This window comes from Melanerpes formicivorus, unplaced genomic scaffold (genome assembly GCF_026170545.1).
Source record: "Melanerpes formicivorus ecotype bairdi unplaced genomic scaffold, bMelFor1.0.p_v2 SCAF_29, whole genome shotgun sequence".
NCBI classification, from domain to species: domain Eukaryota; kingdom Metazoa; phylum Chordata; class Aves; order Piciformes; family Picidae; genus Melanerpes; species Melanerpes formicivorus.
In genome coordinates this window covers 9,668,790-9,683,888 of record NW_027142381.1, presented here as the reverse complement: position 1 = coordinate 9,683,888, position 15,099 = coordinate 9,668,790, and the positions used below count along the sequence as shown (strand labels likewise).

Below are 15,099 nucleotides of genomic sequence, written 5' to 3'. Positions count from 1 at the left end.
GGCAGGGACACCTCCACCAGCCCAGGTTGCTCAAGGCCTCATCCAGCCTGGCCTGGAACACCTCCAGGGAGGGGGCAGCCACAGCCTCCCTGGGCAGCCTGTGCCAGTGTCTCACCCTGTTCACAGCCCCCCAGGGCCCTGCAGCTCCTGGGCCACCACAGCAGCCAGGCAATGAGTGTGGCTGTTTCAGAGTCTTTCTCTTCTGAGGCCCTCCCTGAGCCAAGCAGCAAAAGCAGCATTTCCTTCTAGCTGCACCCTGGAACAAGCCCTCCCCAGGCTGCCCAGATCTGCAAGGAGCTCTTTATTGAATGCAAGGATTGAATCTCAGCACAGGATTTAGAAATCCCTGCAAGAAGCAGGGGGGTAAACTGCACTGGAGTCAATTAACAACACTGCTCCCTGGGTTAGAGTAGCAGCAGTGACTCCAGCCTTGCACAAGCCAAACCAGCTCCAACTAACAGCAAAAGCTCTTCCAGAGGAGAAATACCACTTGCCCAGAGGGCAGAATAAAGACTCACAGGAGAAAGGGAAGGTTTCCCACCACTTCTCCTCCTAAAGTGATGACATTTCTGCTTCAACCTTGGGGACTGGGATTGAATAAACCTTTATTTTGGAATAAACCAAACCAGGTTGGAAGAGACCTTCAAGATCATCGTGTCCAACCCATCAACCAATCCAACCCACCCAAACAGCTAACCCATGGCACCAAGTACCCCAGCAAGTCTCCTCCTGAACACCTCCAAAACACAGGTCCAGAAAGCAAGACAAAAGGAGCAGCTTGTACAGGAGCAGCTTTTATTGCAAAGGAAGCTTCTGTTCCAGGGGTCACTCACTTGAGGTGTAGCTAACTAGAAGTTGGAGCATTCCTTGGGTGTTCCTGAGCAGCTTCTCAACCTCAGGCTGCATTTCACTGTCACTCCATATGCATTGCAGGAACTTCGAGGAAGGAGCTGCTCCAAACCAACCCAGGGGAAGAGAAGCTGCTGCCAAGGGGAGGGTGGGGGTGGGAAAGGCAGAGGGGTGGTCAAGGGCAGAGCATGATTCCCACACCACAAATAACCTCCAGTTTGGGGCAGCAAGCTTGGGGAGAAACTGGGGCTAACACACAGGGAGGGGCAGGGGAAGGGGCTGGAGCTCCCCAGAGCTCCTGCCTCCAGGGAAAAAAACCACGAGAGAGGAGAGCAGAGCAGCAGCAGCAGGAATACAGCTGGGAAAAAGCCATCTCTACATTAAATAGCCAGGCAGAGAACCTCTCAGAATTCCTAACGTACACAAATCGAAACATCAGCTGCCAGGGGTAGCCCCAAGGCAGCTCCAGAGAACACAACCCCCCAGCCAAGCCCCATCTCCCTGTCCAGCAAAAGCCACCACCTGCAGGAGCAGCCCTGGCTCTGGCCCCACACAAGCAGGGCCAAAGCAGTGCTGCCCAGCAGGCTGTGTGCAGGGGCAGCAGGGGAGGTGGCCTGACACAAAGCACTGCAGGCAGGAGCTGTCACCTTGGAGACCGAGGACACTGGGCTGGGGCTGGCAGCTGAGCGGCTGGGGCTGGCAGCTGAGCTGCTGCTGAAGGCAACAGAGCCACTGGAGGGAGGAGGCCACGGGAGTGAGCTGATCCTCCCTGTGCAGAGCCTTCATCCAGGGGCTCCACATCCAAAGCACTTGGAGTGCTCCCAGGGGCTGCCAAGAGCTGTGCCTGCCCCCCACGCACAGCGAGGCTGCTGCTCTGCCTGCTGCAGGGGCAGGACTCACACCCCGGGGAGCTCAGCTGCACTTCCCCCTGCGACTGCCAGCTCCTGCGCTCTGTGGGCCAGGAGCCAGGCTGGAGTCAGCTGAGAGGAGCTGGCTGAGCATGCACCAGGAGCCTTCTGGGGGTGCATCTGAAGCCCTGGGTGCTTTGGGTTTCACATTGTGGCCTCTGATTTGTGGCTTTGCTTTTAATTAGGTAAAAATAAACCCCTCTCTAGCTGAGTGCTGAGGAGCTGTGGTGGGAGCCCAGGCTAACAATAAACTCTCTCTTCCCAAGATAGCATTTGAGAAGCGGCAGATTTGCGTCAGCCTGCTACTCCCAAGCACTGGAGGAGGGCCCTCGCCAGCGGCGGGGGGAGGCAGCCAAGACTTCAGCGCTGCTGGCATTGGGCAGGCAAAAGCCAGCACTGCTGCCCGTGCCCAGCACACCCCAAGCCCCAGCGGGAAAACCTGCCCTGGTGATGGGCACCGGCAGCCCCCGGTGCCGCCAGCACGCAGGGTGCTGCCCGCCCGGGGCTGCGGCGCTCAGCCAGCGAAGGAAGCAGGGAGCAGGCAGGGAGGGGCTGCCCTTCCTTCGCTAATTACTGAGCCACAGGAGGCAGCCAGGCGCTGTCACACGCTGACGTGAGCAGCTGGAGCTTGCCACTGCAGGCACCAGTTGCTTATTTTATGAATGAGCTAATTCCGGGCAGGAGGAAGGTTCGCTTCCATTTGTGTAAGCCAGGGCCCAGCCAGCACTGCTGTTAGCCAGCACTCCTTCACCTGCTCTCACTGTTCAGTCCAACCGAGCCTCTTCTCCCCCTTTGTGAATACAGAGCATCACTTCTCCTTGTGATTTGTGCTCCAGCAGAGCAGCAGTGGTCAGCAGCAGCTGCTCACAGGGAGGTGAGAGTAAGCTGGAGGAGCTGTTGGTGCCTGGAGAGAAGGGAGATTTCCTGGAGCAATGGAGTCCAAGGAGGAAGCAGCAGGTTGTACCTGACACACCACTGCCCTCACTCTGGGGTGAGAAGTCTCCTAATGCCATCCTGACTCTCCTGCCAGCTCACAGCTCTGCCAGCAGCTCCAGCTGACTGCTGCCTGATGTCAGGTCTGAGGAGGATCAGGACTTCAGCTGGATGAGGGACACTTTGTGACAGCACAGCAGATCAGCTCCTCCTGTCCAGATGGTTGGAGCTGCCATAAGCCACAAAACGTCAGACGCAGGACACCCTGCTTCAGAAACCAGCCAGCAGCTTTCAGTGGTGATTCACACCCCCTGCAGCAGGAGCTGAGGGCCACCTGGTGCTGCCAGCTCTGAGTCACAGCAACAGCTGAGTGCAGGTAGCAGCAGGCTGCACAAATTGCACCCCTCGAGAGGAGCACATTCATGTACAGGAAAGGAAATGTCTGGATGGATCCAGGAGCAGGGATGCTGTAGCAGTGGAGTCCCAGGTCAGGTGAGAGACAACAAATCACTCCTGCAGCTCAGGGCCAGGCCAAGGAAGCAGTCTGTCCATGTTTACAGCAGAATCCACCTGCCTGTGCTGAAGAATTCAGACAGGATGGGAACCAAACCCCAAGCCCAGAGCTTTCCCCAGTGCTATCCCCCAGCACTGCCCAGGAACTCAGCATGAGCTGCAGCACAGAGCAGTGCAAGCACAGACAGCAGCTCTCTGCAGCCTCACTCCTTCCCAGTCAATAGCTCAGTGTGCCTGGGCAGCTGCTGTGCCTCCTGCACTGCAATGCTACAGCAGCAAACACTGGGAGCAGCTCCACAGACTGCACAGGGCAGAAGATCAGTTTGCAAATGCACTTCAGGTACCTCGGTGGTCACTGTATGCAAACCAGCCTTTGGGCTCTCCCTGGGAGCTCTGCCCTCCCTCAGAGATGTGTACCCTTGGTGAGCAGGCTGCCCTGCCACAGACTGCAGCCCCCTTTGCTCCTGGGAGGGGCTGGAATGCTGCATCTTTGCCACAGTGCATTGTTCTCTGCTCAGTTCTGACACACTGCTCCTTTTCACCAGCAAGGTGTCTGTGGCAGTGGCTGCAGCCTCTCACACACCAACCACAGCTCAAGCCTGGCCAATTACCCCACCCCACACCTTCCCCCAAGCGTCCTGCACTGCCAGAGCCAATCCTCCACCTTCAGTGCCACAGCTTTCAGAGCAGGTCTGGCAGGATCAGGCCTGGAGGCTTCGGCTCCACGCAGTTGATCCAGAAATTCGCACAGCTTGCATGGTACTGGTGCCCTCCATATGCCAGCTTGAAGTTGTCTGTTTCTGAATTGAAGGCCTGAAATGAGAAGAAACAAATGTGCCAGTGCCCTCTGAAGTACAGGTGCCAGGCTCACCCACTCCAGGATCTAGAGAGAGAGGAGCAGGTCATGGCTACAGCACAGGTACCAGCCCGGGATGGCACAGCACACTCCCACCCCATTGAAACCTGCTTGACTTTAGTCTGCAGAGTGCTGCAGGTGGCCACAAGCTCAGCCCCTGCCTGGCCTGTCACAGCCCATGCCCAGGGAGCCAGGCACCAGCACCCTGCCCCATCTGACTCCTGGCCATCAACTCTCCTGGGTCCGTGCCCCTTCCAGCCCTGCTCCATAGCCACCCAAGGCAGAAGCCTGTTCTGCCAGGCAGGAAAGAGCTCCTGTGTCTGTTCCAGAGCTGTGCTCCAGGCAGCTGCAGCTGCACACACCACTGGGGGCCTGCAGCTGCACTTGGTGGACTCTGCTGGTCATTGGATCTCCTCTGGGCCAGGAGCTCCGGAGGCAGCTGTGGAGCAGCTCCAAGCCTCTGGCTCTTTGTTGCTAGGAGATACTTTTCCAATGCTTCACAGCTACCTATTCAAAACAAATATTCTAACCCTCCTCCCCACACCCTGGATTTCCTGCAGAGACTTCTGAAAATGCCACTGCCTTCTACAAATAGCCCAAAGTCAATATTTGTAGCAAGAGCCTGCAGCTCCCCCCTCCCCTTCTGCCCCAGACACACAGCTACCAGCTGAGGAACTCGGGGCTGGGAGTTTCTACCACAAAACAGAAGTAGCACAAACCCAGAAGCTACTGACAGGGACAAGCATGCAGACAAGACAAAGGGGAGGCTCTGGAGCATGTTAGTTGGTCAGGTCGAGTGTTAGAGCCACCACGAATGACCAGAAGAGGATTCATGATTGGTAGAGTCGAGAATGAGAGCTGAAAGGCACTCAGCACTTCAGCCTTCCACACCCAACCCAGGATGATCTACAGAGGACAGGGGGGTGACAGAGTCCTACTTTGCTAGGAAGCTCTTCCACAGGTTTCTCTTCATTCTGCAATAATGTTGAAACCAAAAGGTCAGCAATGCTGCCACAGATGGCAAGGGGGTGCCTGGGATCCCCTCCCAGCTCCACTGCCTGCTCACATGGAACCCTGCAACAGTCCCCTGCAGTGCTCCTCAGAAACGCACAAGAAGTCCCAGATGCTTATTTGACCAAACCTGCACCTGGTGCCAGTGCCCCAGCTGCCTCCCCAGGGAGAACCTCCTGCTGCACATCTGTGGCACACCCAAAGCATCACAGAGTCATAGATCTGCCTCCTCCCTGCAGGTGTCCAAGGCCAGGCTGGATGAGGCCTTGAGCAGCCTGGGCTGGTGGAGGTGTCCCTGCCCATGGCAGGGGGCTGGAGCTGGGTGAGTTTAGGCTCCCTTCCAAGCCAACCCATTCTCTCAATCTATGAATTGTTTTGCCTGGAAGAGGCCTCCAAGATCACTGAGGCCAACTGTTGACCTAAGACCCCCATGGCCACCAAACCCTGTCCCCAAGTGCCCAGGCCACAGGTTTCTGGAACCCCTCCAGGGGTGGGAACTCCACCACCTCCCTGGGCAGCCTCTGCCAGTCCCTGACCACTCCTGCAGCAGAGACTGTTCCTAATCTCCAACCTAAGCCTCCCCTGGCACAATCCCAGCCCATTTCCTCTCCTTATATCACCTGAGACTAGGGAGAAGAGCCCAACCCCACCTCACTGCAGCCTCCTCTCAGGGAGCTGTAGAGAGCAATGAGGTCTCCCCTCAGCCTCCTCTTCTCCAGACTGAGCACCCCCAGCTCCCTCAGCCACTCCCCAACAGGAATTGCTCTCCAGGACCCTTCCCCAGCTTCATGCGGACTGCTTCAGTCCCATCTCTAGCTCAGATCTTTGCCTCGGCCACTTCCAGATCCAACTCACAGCCATGAGCTTGTACTGAATACCCCCAAAGCCTAAAGGAAGGTCCAAGCTGTAGATGAAGCCCAAGGCCCCCAGCAGGGGCTCAGGACCCTTACTCTGCTTCTGGAGTCCACGTTCAGGAGGCACACTCCACAGGCGAGCTCCTGGGCGTTCTTAATCCCGGGGCGCAGCATGCAGGAGGAGAAATCCAGGGAGTTCTCATCGGGCTGGGGACACAAAGCAACCACAGTGAGGAGGGGGGGGGCTGCCCAGCCCTGGCAGCCTGGCAGGGATGGCACTGGGCGTTTCTCAGCAGGTGCTGTGCCATCAGCCCCTGTTGGCCATGCTGCTCCGCCGTCTGTCAGCATTCACTGACAGCACTGAGCGCTGGAGAAAGGCCTCGACTGCAAGGGAAGGAGCTCTGCAGCTCCACCTTCCCACATCAAAAGGAGGAGACAGCTGTGAGGCCAGAGCGGGGTCCCAGCAGCATTCCCAGCTGCACCAAGCCCAGCGGCGGTGTGCAGGCAGTGTTTGTGCAGCTGCAGGGAAGGGGCCTGGGCCAGCCCTGCGCCCACCCTGCTCCCACCCTGCCCCAGCCCTGCTCCCAGCCCTGCTCCCAGCCCTGCTCCCAGCCCTGTGCCCACCCTGCCCCAGCCCTGTGCCCACCCTGCCCCAGCCCTGCGCCCACCCTGCTCCCAGCCCTGCTCCCAGCCCTGCGCCCACCCTGCCCCAGCCCTGCTCCCAGCCCTGCTCCCAGCCCTGCTCCCAGCCCTGCGCCCAGCCCTGCTCCCACCCTGCTCCCACCCTGCTTCCAGCCCTGTGCCCACCCTGCTCCCACCCTGCCCCAGCCCTGCGCCCACCCTGCCCCCAGCCCTGCTCCCACCCTGCCCCCAGCCCTGTGCCCACCCTGCCCCAGCCCTGCTCCCAGCCCTGCCCCAGCCCTGTGCCCACCCTGCCCCAGCCCTGCGCCCACCCTGCTCCCAGCCCTGCTCCCAGCCCTGCGCCCACCCTGCCCCAGCCCTGCCCCCAGCCCTGCGCCCACCCTGCCCCCAGCCCTGTGCCCACCCTGCCCCAGCCCTGCGCCCACCCTGCCCCAGCCCTGCGCCCACCCTGCCCCAGCCCTGCGCCCAGCCTGCTCCCAGCCCTGCGCCCACCCTGCTCCCAGCCCCCACCCTGCCCCCAGCCCTGCCCCCAGCCCCCAGCAGGACAAGTGGTGTCTGCAGCAGTGCTCACTGCCCTCAGCCTCCTGCTCAAGCAGGCTGCTGCTGATTCTCTTGGGAGGCTTTTCAGAGCCACAGGATTGCTCGGGTTGGGAAAGGCCTCCAAGAGCATCCAGGGCAGCCAAGGGCCCAGGAGGAGCTGGGGCAGGGCACAAAGTGTGGACTAAGGTTAACCAACTCATAGGGAAATTGAGGGCACCAGGGGCACACAAACCAGGTTAGAGACAGGCAAACAGTGGGAGAGTCACAGAATCATTTGGGTTGGAAAAGCCCTTTCAGATCCTTCAGTCCAACCATTCCCTGACGCTGCCAAGGCTGGAGCTGAACCATGGCCCTCAGCACCACACAACTGAACTAAGGAGTTCTTAACAGTGAGGGTGGGGAGACACTGGCACAGGTTGCCCAGGGAGGCTGTAGATGTCTCCTCCATGGAGGTGTTCAGCACCAGGCTGGATGAGGCCTTGAGCAACCTGGGCTGGTGGAGGTGTCCCTGCCCGTGGCAGGGGGTTGGAACTGGATGATCTTCAAGGTCCCTTCCAACCCAACCCATCCTGTGCCTCTGAATGGCCCTGCCAGTGAGGAGCACCTGGAGGCAGCCCCTCTCCCACAGCACCACCTTTAAGTTTCAGCCCCAAGACCAGTAACAGCTCCAAACTTTGCAGGAGGCTGACAGCAAAGTGCTGCAGCTGTGCCTGCAGGGAGCAGTGCAAATAAAACCAGCAAGTGGTCATGCAAGAAACCTGAGGCCAGAGCACGCTGCCAGGATGTGCACTCTGGCTCCAGCCATGCTGATCACACTCCCTCCTCCCCAGGGGCTGCAGAACAATTGCAATCCTCAACCAAACCAAACCACCCCCCTCTAATCTTTAAGCAGATCAATCACATTAATAAAGGCTCTCTAATATTTGTGTACCAGAGGCAGGAGTGAGGCAAAAGAGAAGGTCATCCTGTAATTTGCAGTGGAAAGCCACAAGGCTGTGCATAAAATCACCTTGTAACAAAATCCTTTCAAAGATAAACTTAACCTTTCCCAGCACATGCCTCAGAGCCACAAGGCTGCACCTCTGCAGCATCTGGGACCCAGCACTGCCACACCAGGGTCTTCTCCTGCACTCCTCAGCCCTGGAGGTGTTCAGCCACACAGGGATGGGTTTCACACCTGCCAGCGACCCAGGAGGAGGATCTGGGGAGCTGCAGGAGCCCTGCCTCCCAGGGTGGCTGCATGAGAAGTCATCATCCACAGCTCCTCATAGGTTTCAAACTGCTCTGGGCCGCTGCAGCCTGGAGAACACTTGGGCAGGCTCTGGACTTGAAGGTAATCCCTGTAATCTTCCAAGGACAAGCACTGTAAGGACTGAACTTTAATCCACTGGCTTAAAGGAGAGGATCCTGATGGCTTGGTGAATCCTTCCCACCACCAATGGCAGAGCTCAGAGAGAGGAGTCCCAGTCTAGCAGCTTCATCTGCCAAGCACTGAAACACTGGGAGGATAAATCTCCTCTTCTGAGAGGGGGACAGCAGAGCTGGAGCTGAGGTCTCAGCAGAGCAGAGCAAAGGGGCAGAATCCCTTCTCTTGCCCTGCTGGCCACACTCCATCCAATGGCTTGCTAAGGTTTTAGTGACTCTTCCCTGTTGCAGAGGTGCACAGGCAGGGCAGATATCCTCTGACTCCCTAAGACCCAGAGACAGCACTCTGTGTTGGGCACAGCTCTGCCACAGGGAGCTGCACAGTATCAGCAATGAGAACATTTCCATTGTGCAAGAGAAAAGTGCAGAGTGTGAGGGCAGGACATGCTGTGGGTGCCTGCAGCTCTCCCCCTGAGGGCTGCTGCCAGGCCTTACCGTCAGAGCAGCCAAGGACATGAAGCTGATGAGGTTGTTCCAGACCCTGTCGATATCCTTCAGCAGCTGCTGGAGCTTCTCGCTGCAGACAGCTGTGGCTTTGATGCCCAGCTCAACTCTCTTGGTTACCCTGTAGACTTCCACAACCCCTGGGGACACAGAACACAGTGGAGGATTGCAGAGGGCTGGCAGCTTCCTACAGCCCAAAGCAGGCAGGGCAGGGGGAAGGTGGCCAGGGGTGGTGACTCCACAGCAGCAGTTACACTCATCAGCACAAGAGCTGCTCTCTGCAGGGCAAAGATGCAGCTAAAACACAGCTCCGTTTTGGAAAGAGAGTCCGTGCCACTGCTCCTTCAGAGGAGAACTCTCAGGGCTGTGGTGAACTGAAACCTACCCAGCAGATACTCCATGCCCTGGGCAGACTGGATCACCTCCGTGCACACCGAGGAGCTGCTTATCCCATTCAAGGTGTCGTTGGCTTTCTTTATGACCTGGGGGGAGTGAGTCTCATCAGGTGCTGCTCTTATCTCCCCTGAAACCATGGCTACAAACCAGACTGCCCCCAACAGAAACTCTTACCCAGGACAGGAGGCAGACTCAGGAACAATTGCTGTGCTCCACCCTGCTTTCAGCAGTTCCTGCTGCAACTGTGAGCAGGCCAGGGGGGAGCTGAACACTCAAAACCTTCCTGCATTCCCCCAAACGGTTTCACTACCAAAGTCACAGTCAGGAGCATGCACTGCTGCCTGAGGTTAACAAGGGAGGAGCATGCACTGCTGCCTGAGGTAGGTTAACAAGGGAGGAGCATGCACTGCTGCCTGAGGTAGGTTAACAAGGGAGGAGCATGCACTGCTGCCTGAGGTAGGTTAACAAGGGAGGAGCATGCACTGCTGCCTGAGGTAGGTTAACAAGGGAGGAGCATGCACTGCTGCCTGAGGTTAACAGGAGAGGAGCATGCACTGCTGCCTGAGGTAGGTTAACAAGGGAGGAGCATGCACTGCTGCCTGAGGTTAACAGGAGAGGAGCATGCACTGCTGCCTGAGGTTGGTTAACAAGGGAGGAGCATGCACTGCTGCCTGAGGTTGGTTAACAAGGGAGGAGCATGCACTGCTGCCTGAGGTTAACAAGGGAGGAGCATGCACTGCTGCCTGAGGTTAACAAGGGAGGAGCATGCACTGCTGCCTGAGGTTAACAAGGGAGGAGCATGCACTGCTGCCTGAGGTTAACAAGGGAGGAGCATGCACTGCTGCCTGAGGTTGGTTAACAAGGGAGGAGCATGCACTGCTGCCTGAGGTTGGTTAACAAGGGAGGAGCATGCACTGCTGCCTGAGGTTAACAAGGGAGGAGCATGCACTGCTGCCTGAGGTTGGTTAACAAGGGAGGAGCATGCACTGCTGCCTGAGGTTGGTTAACAAGGGAGGAGCATGCACTGCTGCCTGAGGTTGGTTAACAAGGGAGGAGCATGCACTGCTGCCTGAGGTAGGTTAACAAGGGAGGAGCATGCACTGCTGCCTGAGGTAGGTTAACAAGGGAGGAGCATGCACTGCTGCCTGAGGTAGGTTAACAAGGGAGGAGCATGCACTGCTGCCTGAGGTAGGTTAACAAGAGAGGAGCATGCACTGCTGCCTGAGGTTAACAAGGGAGGAGCATGCACTGCTGCCTGAGGTTGGTTAACAAGAGAGGAGCATGCACTGCTGCCTGAGGTTGGTTAACAAGAGAGGAGCATGCACTGCTGCCTGAGGTTAACAAGGGAGGAGCATGCACTGCTGCCTGAGGTTGGTTAACAAGGGAGGAGCATGCACTGCTGCCTGAGGTTAACAGCAGCATTCAGAGTCTTGGCTAAAGCTCAAATGCAAAGCAGAAACGTTGAAGGAAAACAAACCCAGCTGTGGAACTGCTGAGAGCCACAGCCAGGCACTTCATGCCCCTCTGCACAGCAGAGCAAACAGCCTGGTGCTGAGGAAGGGCTGCAGAGCCAGGTGCTGGCACCAGTGCCCAGAACATGCCTTCCTGGGCACCCAGAATACAGGAACTCCACATTAACTTGGAAACTTAGGCAAAAGGCAAACTAATCACAGCTGACAGGGGGATTAGTGCAGGATCTTTAACTGAGAGGCACTCCTCCTGCTGCCTGGCAGCTTTTAGGTCAGAAGCTGTAATCCCCTGGGCTGTGCCTGTGTGCCCTGGTGCCTACAGCAGGAGAGGGAGGCTCTGGAGGAGGCTACACACCTACCTGCAGGGCACTCTCCAAGCATCTTTGCCATTCATAGGCATACCTCTCACTTTCCTGTTGGAAAGAAAAGGACAGTCTGAATCCCAGAGCCCAGGCTGGAAGGGACCCCAAGGACCACCTGCTCCAACCTTTCCAGGTGACAGAGCTGGAAGGAGCTGGCCCAGCAGCCTGCCAGGCTGCTCCTACCACACTTCCCCTTCTCTGTCACAGCAGGCACACAGCAGCCAGGAATTGCAAGAGCTGTTTGCAGGTCAGCTATCTGTAACACACCTGCTCCTCACCTCCCCCCCTTTGCACCTGAACATTTGACTGCTGGGGAATCTGCACCTGACTTCTTAGGCCCAAAAGGAAGAATGTACTGAAGGGGTAAGAAATTGGCACTGCCCCCTCACCCCCGCCTGACACAGCTGTTGCAGGTCTGCTGCTCTAGCCATGGGGATTAGCAGAATTTAATCTGAGTCCTTTTCCCATCTACTCTCAGGATGAGCACAGGAAGTAGCTACCCCAGCCAAAAGTGCAAACCATTTCCCAAGGCCAGGGGTCTCAGTGCCAAGGCTGGGAGCAGACTGAAGCTGTGACTAATTCCCAGTTACAAGCCCAGACTGCAAGGTCAAGTGACTCTGACTGACTTGCAGACAACAGCATTCCCCCCACACACACACTGCACAAGACTAAACACAGGAGAGAGAGAGAGAGAGAAGAAACCTCCTGTAGGAGCAGTTTCCAATCACAGCAGCTGACCTTACCCAGAGGCCACTTTGGACTCCCCCCGACCCCAAACAGCTACGTCTCGAAGGGCTGGGCTACAGAACTCCCTCGACAGCACCCTGGTGAGAGTCTTTGCCTATTCACTTGTGTTCCAGGCAGGCCTCACCTCCACCTCCCCAGTCAGGTCCTTGTACTTGTCTCTGATGACAGGCAAAGCAGGCTTCTCGCTGAGGGTGTTTGAACGGTCCCTGAAGGGCTGCTCCAGCGCGGGCAGCGGCGAGGAGCGGCTCAGCTCGCGGTCACCCAGGCTTAAGCTCCTTTTATGAGACCCTAGAGAGTGAGGAGAGGAGCAAGTTAGCCTTGGACTCATGAAGGCACAGGATGTTTAATGAAGCAGCAGCAAGGGATGCACTCCTGCTCCAGCAGAGGAAAAGCTTCTCTGGGCTGGTGCACATCTCCTCAGCTCCTGCCAGCTTTGGGTGCAGGTTTCTGTCTTGTAGAGAAAGACCTGCTCCAAACAACAGAAATCAGTGAGAAGCCTCAGCTTGTTTCCAGGAGCTTTGGAAGCAATCCCCACTGGCTCATTGCTCATCTGATGAGCAAAGCCAGCCTTTGCTGAGCCCAGGCAGTGCAGGCTCCCCCTGGCCCGGGCAGCCTTACCTTGCACAGAGAGGTCAAAGGTGGCCAGCTCGCTCCTGATCATCTCCTCGCTCGACTTCACCTTGCCTTGGGAAGTTGCCACCAAGAAGTCAAACTTGCTGATTTTTGGCTTTTCACTCTGGAATTCTCCAAAGTCATCTGTGGACTCTCTCTGCAGTTCAGAGGAGAGCCCACAGGGCAGGAAGTCTGCCTCCTGCCTCGCGTGGGCTGCCGCCTCCTGCGCCGCCGCAGGGCTGGCGAAGTCCCCGAAGCCGCCGGAGTCATCCTGGCTGGGACCTGCCGGGGCAGGGTCTTTAAAGTTTGCAAATGCTGCAAAGGAAACATCCTGCAAAGCATCCTCACTAGCAAAGGTTGTCACTTTGGAAACTGTTGTCATGGTAATGTTTTCTGAGCTGCCAAACAAGGTCTCCTTCTTCTGAAGGACAGAAGTCGCCGCGGAGGATCCACTTCCCGAGGGCTGGACGAGGGAGGAGAGCTTCTTGCCCTGCTGAATGTCTTCTTTGTCGGACCAGTCATAGCTTGCCAGGCTGCTGACTGCAGAGCCACTGTTACAGCTTCCAAATGGGGCACATTTTAAGTCATCTATATCTGAGAAAAACAAACCCCTGCAATTAGAAGCCGAAGTCCCAACGTCCGTCTCTCTACGCACAGAAGAGAGCTCACTGAGAGCCCCAAGGAACAAACACACTGAGCTGCTCCAGCAGGGCTCGAGGCACAGCACCACCTGCACTTAACACCACAGCAGCCTCCATTCAGTACAGGAGAGCCTTGACTTCTGAGTACCCTCTTGCACTGTAAGCTGGAAGCCACCATCCCAGCAGAGGGAGGGAAGGAGCACTGACTCAACAGGAGCTGTTCCTAGGCAGGGCAGACTGCCTCCCTCAGCAGCTCAGAGCTCTGATCACCAGCTCCAGTGTCCTATCACAGTATCCCATCTTAGCCAACCCAGCACACAGGCCAACCCCTCCAGCCCCTCTGGTAACAGCAGCAAGCACTTGAGGTTTCTGGCCATGCTTTGACAGCAGCCACCTGTGCAGATGTGCTGCAGGAAGTTTCAGAGAGCAGCCCTCCTGCCACAGCCACTGCAGTGCCACAGAGCTGGCTCTTCACACTCCCAGCTCTCAGGAAGGCCATGAATAGTGTGGAGGGCTTGGGTCAGCATTCCCAAACCAGCTGCTCAGTCAAACCTAGAGAAAATCCAAGCAGCCAGCAGAAAGCTCCAAAGGTTTCTACTCACCCAGCAACTCTCTGGGCCCAGGGGTTCTTCTCAGTGCCACCAGCAGGTCTGGGCTCCAGCCTGCTCCTTGCAGCAGAGCCTGCTCCTTGCAGCAGAGCCTGCACAGTGACCAGGCCCTGCTGGGCTCTGTCTGCTACTCACTCAACTGAGCTCTCACGTTTAGCCTGAGCCTGATCCAGGGCGAAGGCAGAGAGAGCCAGGGGCTCAGTCACAAAGCCCCAGCCCTGCTCCACTGCTTGGCATTTGTTTTCCAGCATGCCCAAGTGTCACTCTGCATTAGACATCCAGCTGCTGCTCGGTGCCTGGGGCCAAACCCGCTGGAGGTAAAGCCAGACCCAAACCAGGGAAGAGATTCTCTTAGCTGAGGCTCTGGCAAACACGAAGGCTGAGCTGGCTGGCAGGCAGCAGCAGCTGGGGTTTAGCAGAGCCAGGGTGGGAGCAAGCTGGCTTCCCAGCTGCCCTCTTTCCTCAGTCTAACCACCCCAGCCTGAGCATGAAGCCCTTCAAAGCAAACATTGCTGCCTTCATCTGCTCCTTTCAGAGCAGGGGCAGAGCATGCTGTGCTTCAGGCTGCTTCCCAGGCACCACCCACATCCCAGCTAATTAAAAAGCCTAACAGACAGACCCCAGAGTGATGCCCTTCGATGGCCACTCCAGTAGGGCCCTCTGCAACGGGGCAGCGAGGCACAGACCTGCCTCTGGGGCCAGCTTCCTGCAGCTGCTGCATCTGCAGATGAGAGACTCCACACCAGACCTCAGCACCCTGCACATCCCAGGCAAGATTTCAAAGCACCACTCCAACACCAAATGTGTGGAGCAAGCAGTTCACAGAGGGGTAAACAGCAGAGGTGAAATCACCTGCTGGTGGCCAAACCGAAGGGGAAGGAGGTGAAAAGCAGCTGACTTGCAAGGGAGCAGGGATTTATCACAAGAAACCACACCTTGTGCTCTCTAACCTCCACTTGTGGCTGAAGAAGTTCAATGAAAGCTTCACCAGCATTGGAGAGAGTGCCAGAACAACCTCCAGGAGCCCTAGCCAGCTGTAATTTGTCCTGGGAGCCTGGAAACACCACAGGCCACCAAGCAACCTCTTCCTTCTCTCTCTTCAGTTGCGCTGAGTCGGGAGCCCGGCAGAGGCTTAAGCACTGCTATTGTCTGAGCGCTCAGCAGCAAAGGCAGGCACAGCCCCAGCCCTGCCCCGCAGATCTGCACCAGCAGGGCTGTGATAACCGCCGGGAGCTGGGGCTGGCTGAGAACACCTCCTGAAGGAGCAGGTCAGGGCACTCCTGCCCTCC

The 15,099-nt window shown here is 57.4% G+C and overlaps 1 protein-coding gene across 7 annotated transcripts in view; it reads right to left on the bottom strand.

Moving 5' to 3' along the window:
• Positions 1-508: 508 nt before the first annotated feature.
• SYNRG (synergin gamma) overlaps positions 509-15,099 on the bottom strand; it is a 45,403-nt gene continuing 30,812 nt past the window's right edge. Inside the window, exons 16-24 of one of the 7 annotated variants that reach the window (XM_068154971.1) lie at positions 12,568-13,155; positions 12,074-12,237; positions 11,200-11,253; positions 9,361-9,457; positions 8,967-9,115; positions 6,021-6,131; positions 4,998-5,033; positions 3,868-4,016; positions 509-3,269 (exon numbers count right to left, since the gene is read on the bottom strand). In XM_068154971.1, the coding sequence (XP_068011072.1) occupies positions 3,885-4,016; positions 4,998-5,033; positions 6,021-6,131; positions 8,967-9,115; positions 9,361-9,457; positions 11,200-11,253; positions 12,074-12,237; positions 12,568-13,155 (1,331 nt within the window). In that variant the 3' untranslated portion in view covers positions 509-3,269; positions 3,868-3,884. Of the gene's footprint in view, positions 4,017-4,997; positions 5,034-6,020; positions 6,132-8,966; positions 9,116-9,360; positions 9,458-11,199; positions 11,254-12,073; positions 12,238-12,567; positions 13,156-15,099 lie in introns of all 7 variants that reach the window. The other 6 variants (XM_068154970.1, XM_068154973.1, XM_068154974.1 and 3 more) reach the window with 6 other exon arrangements.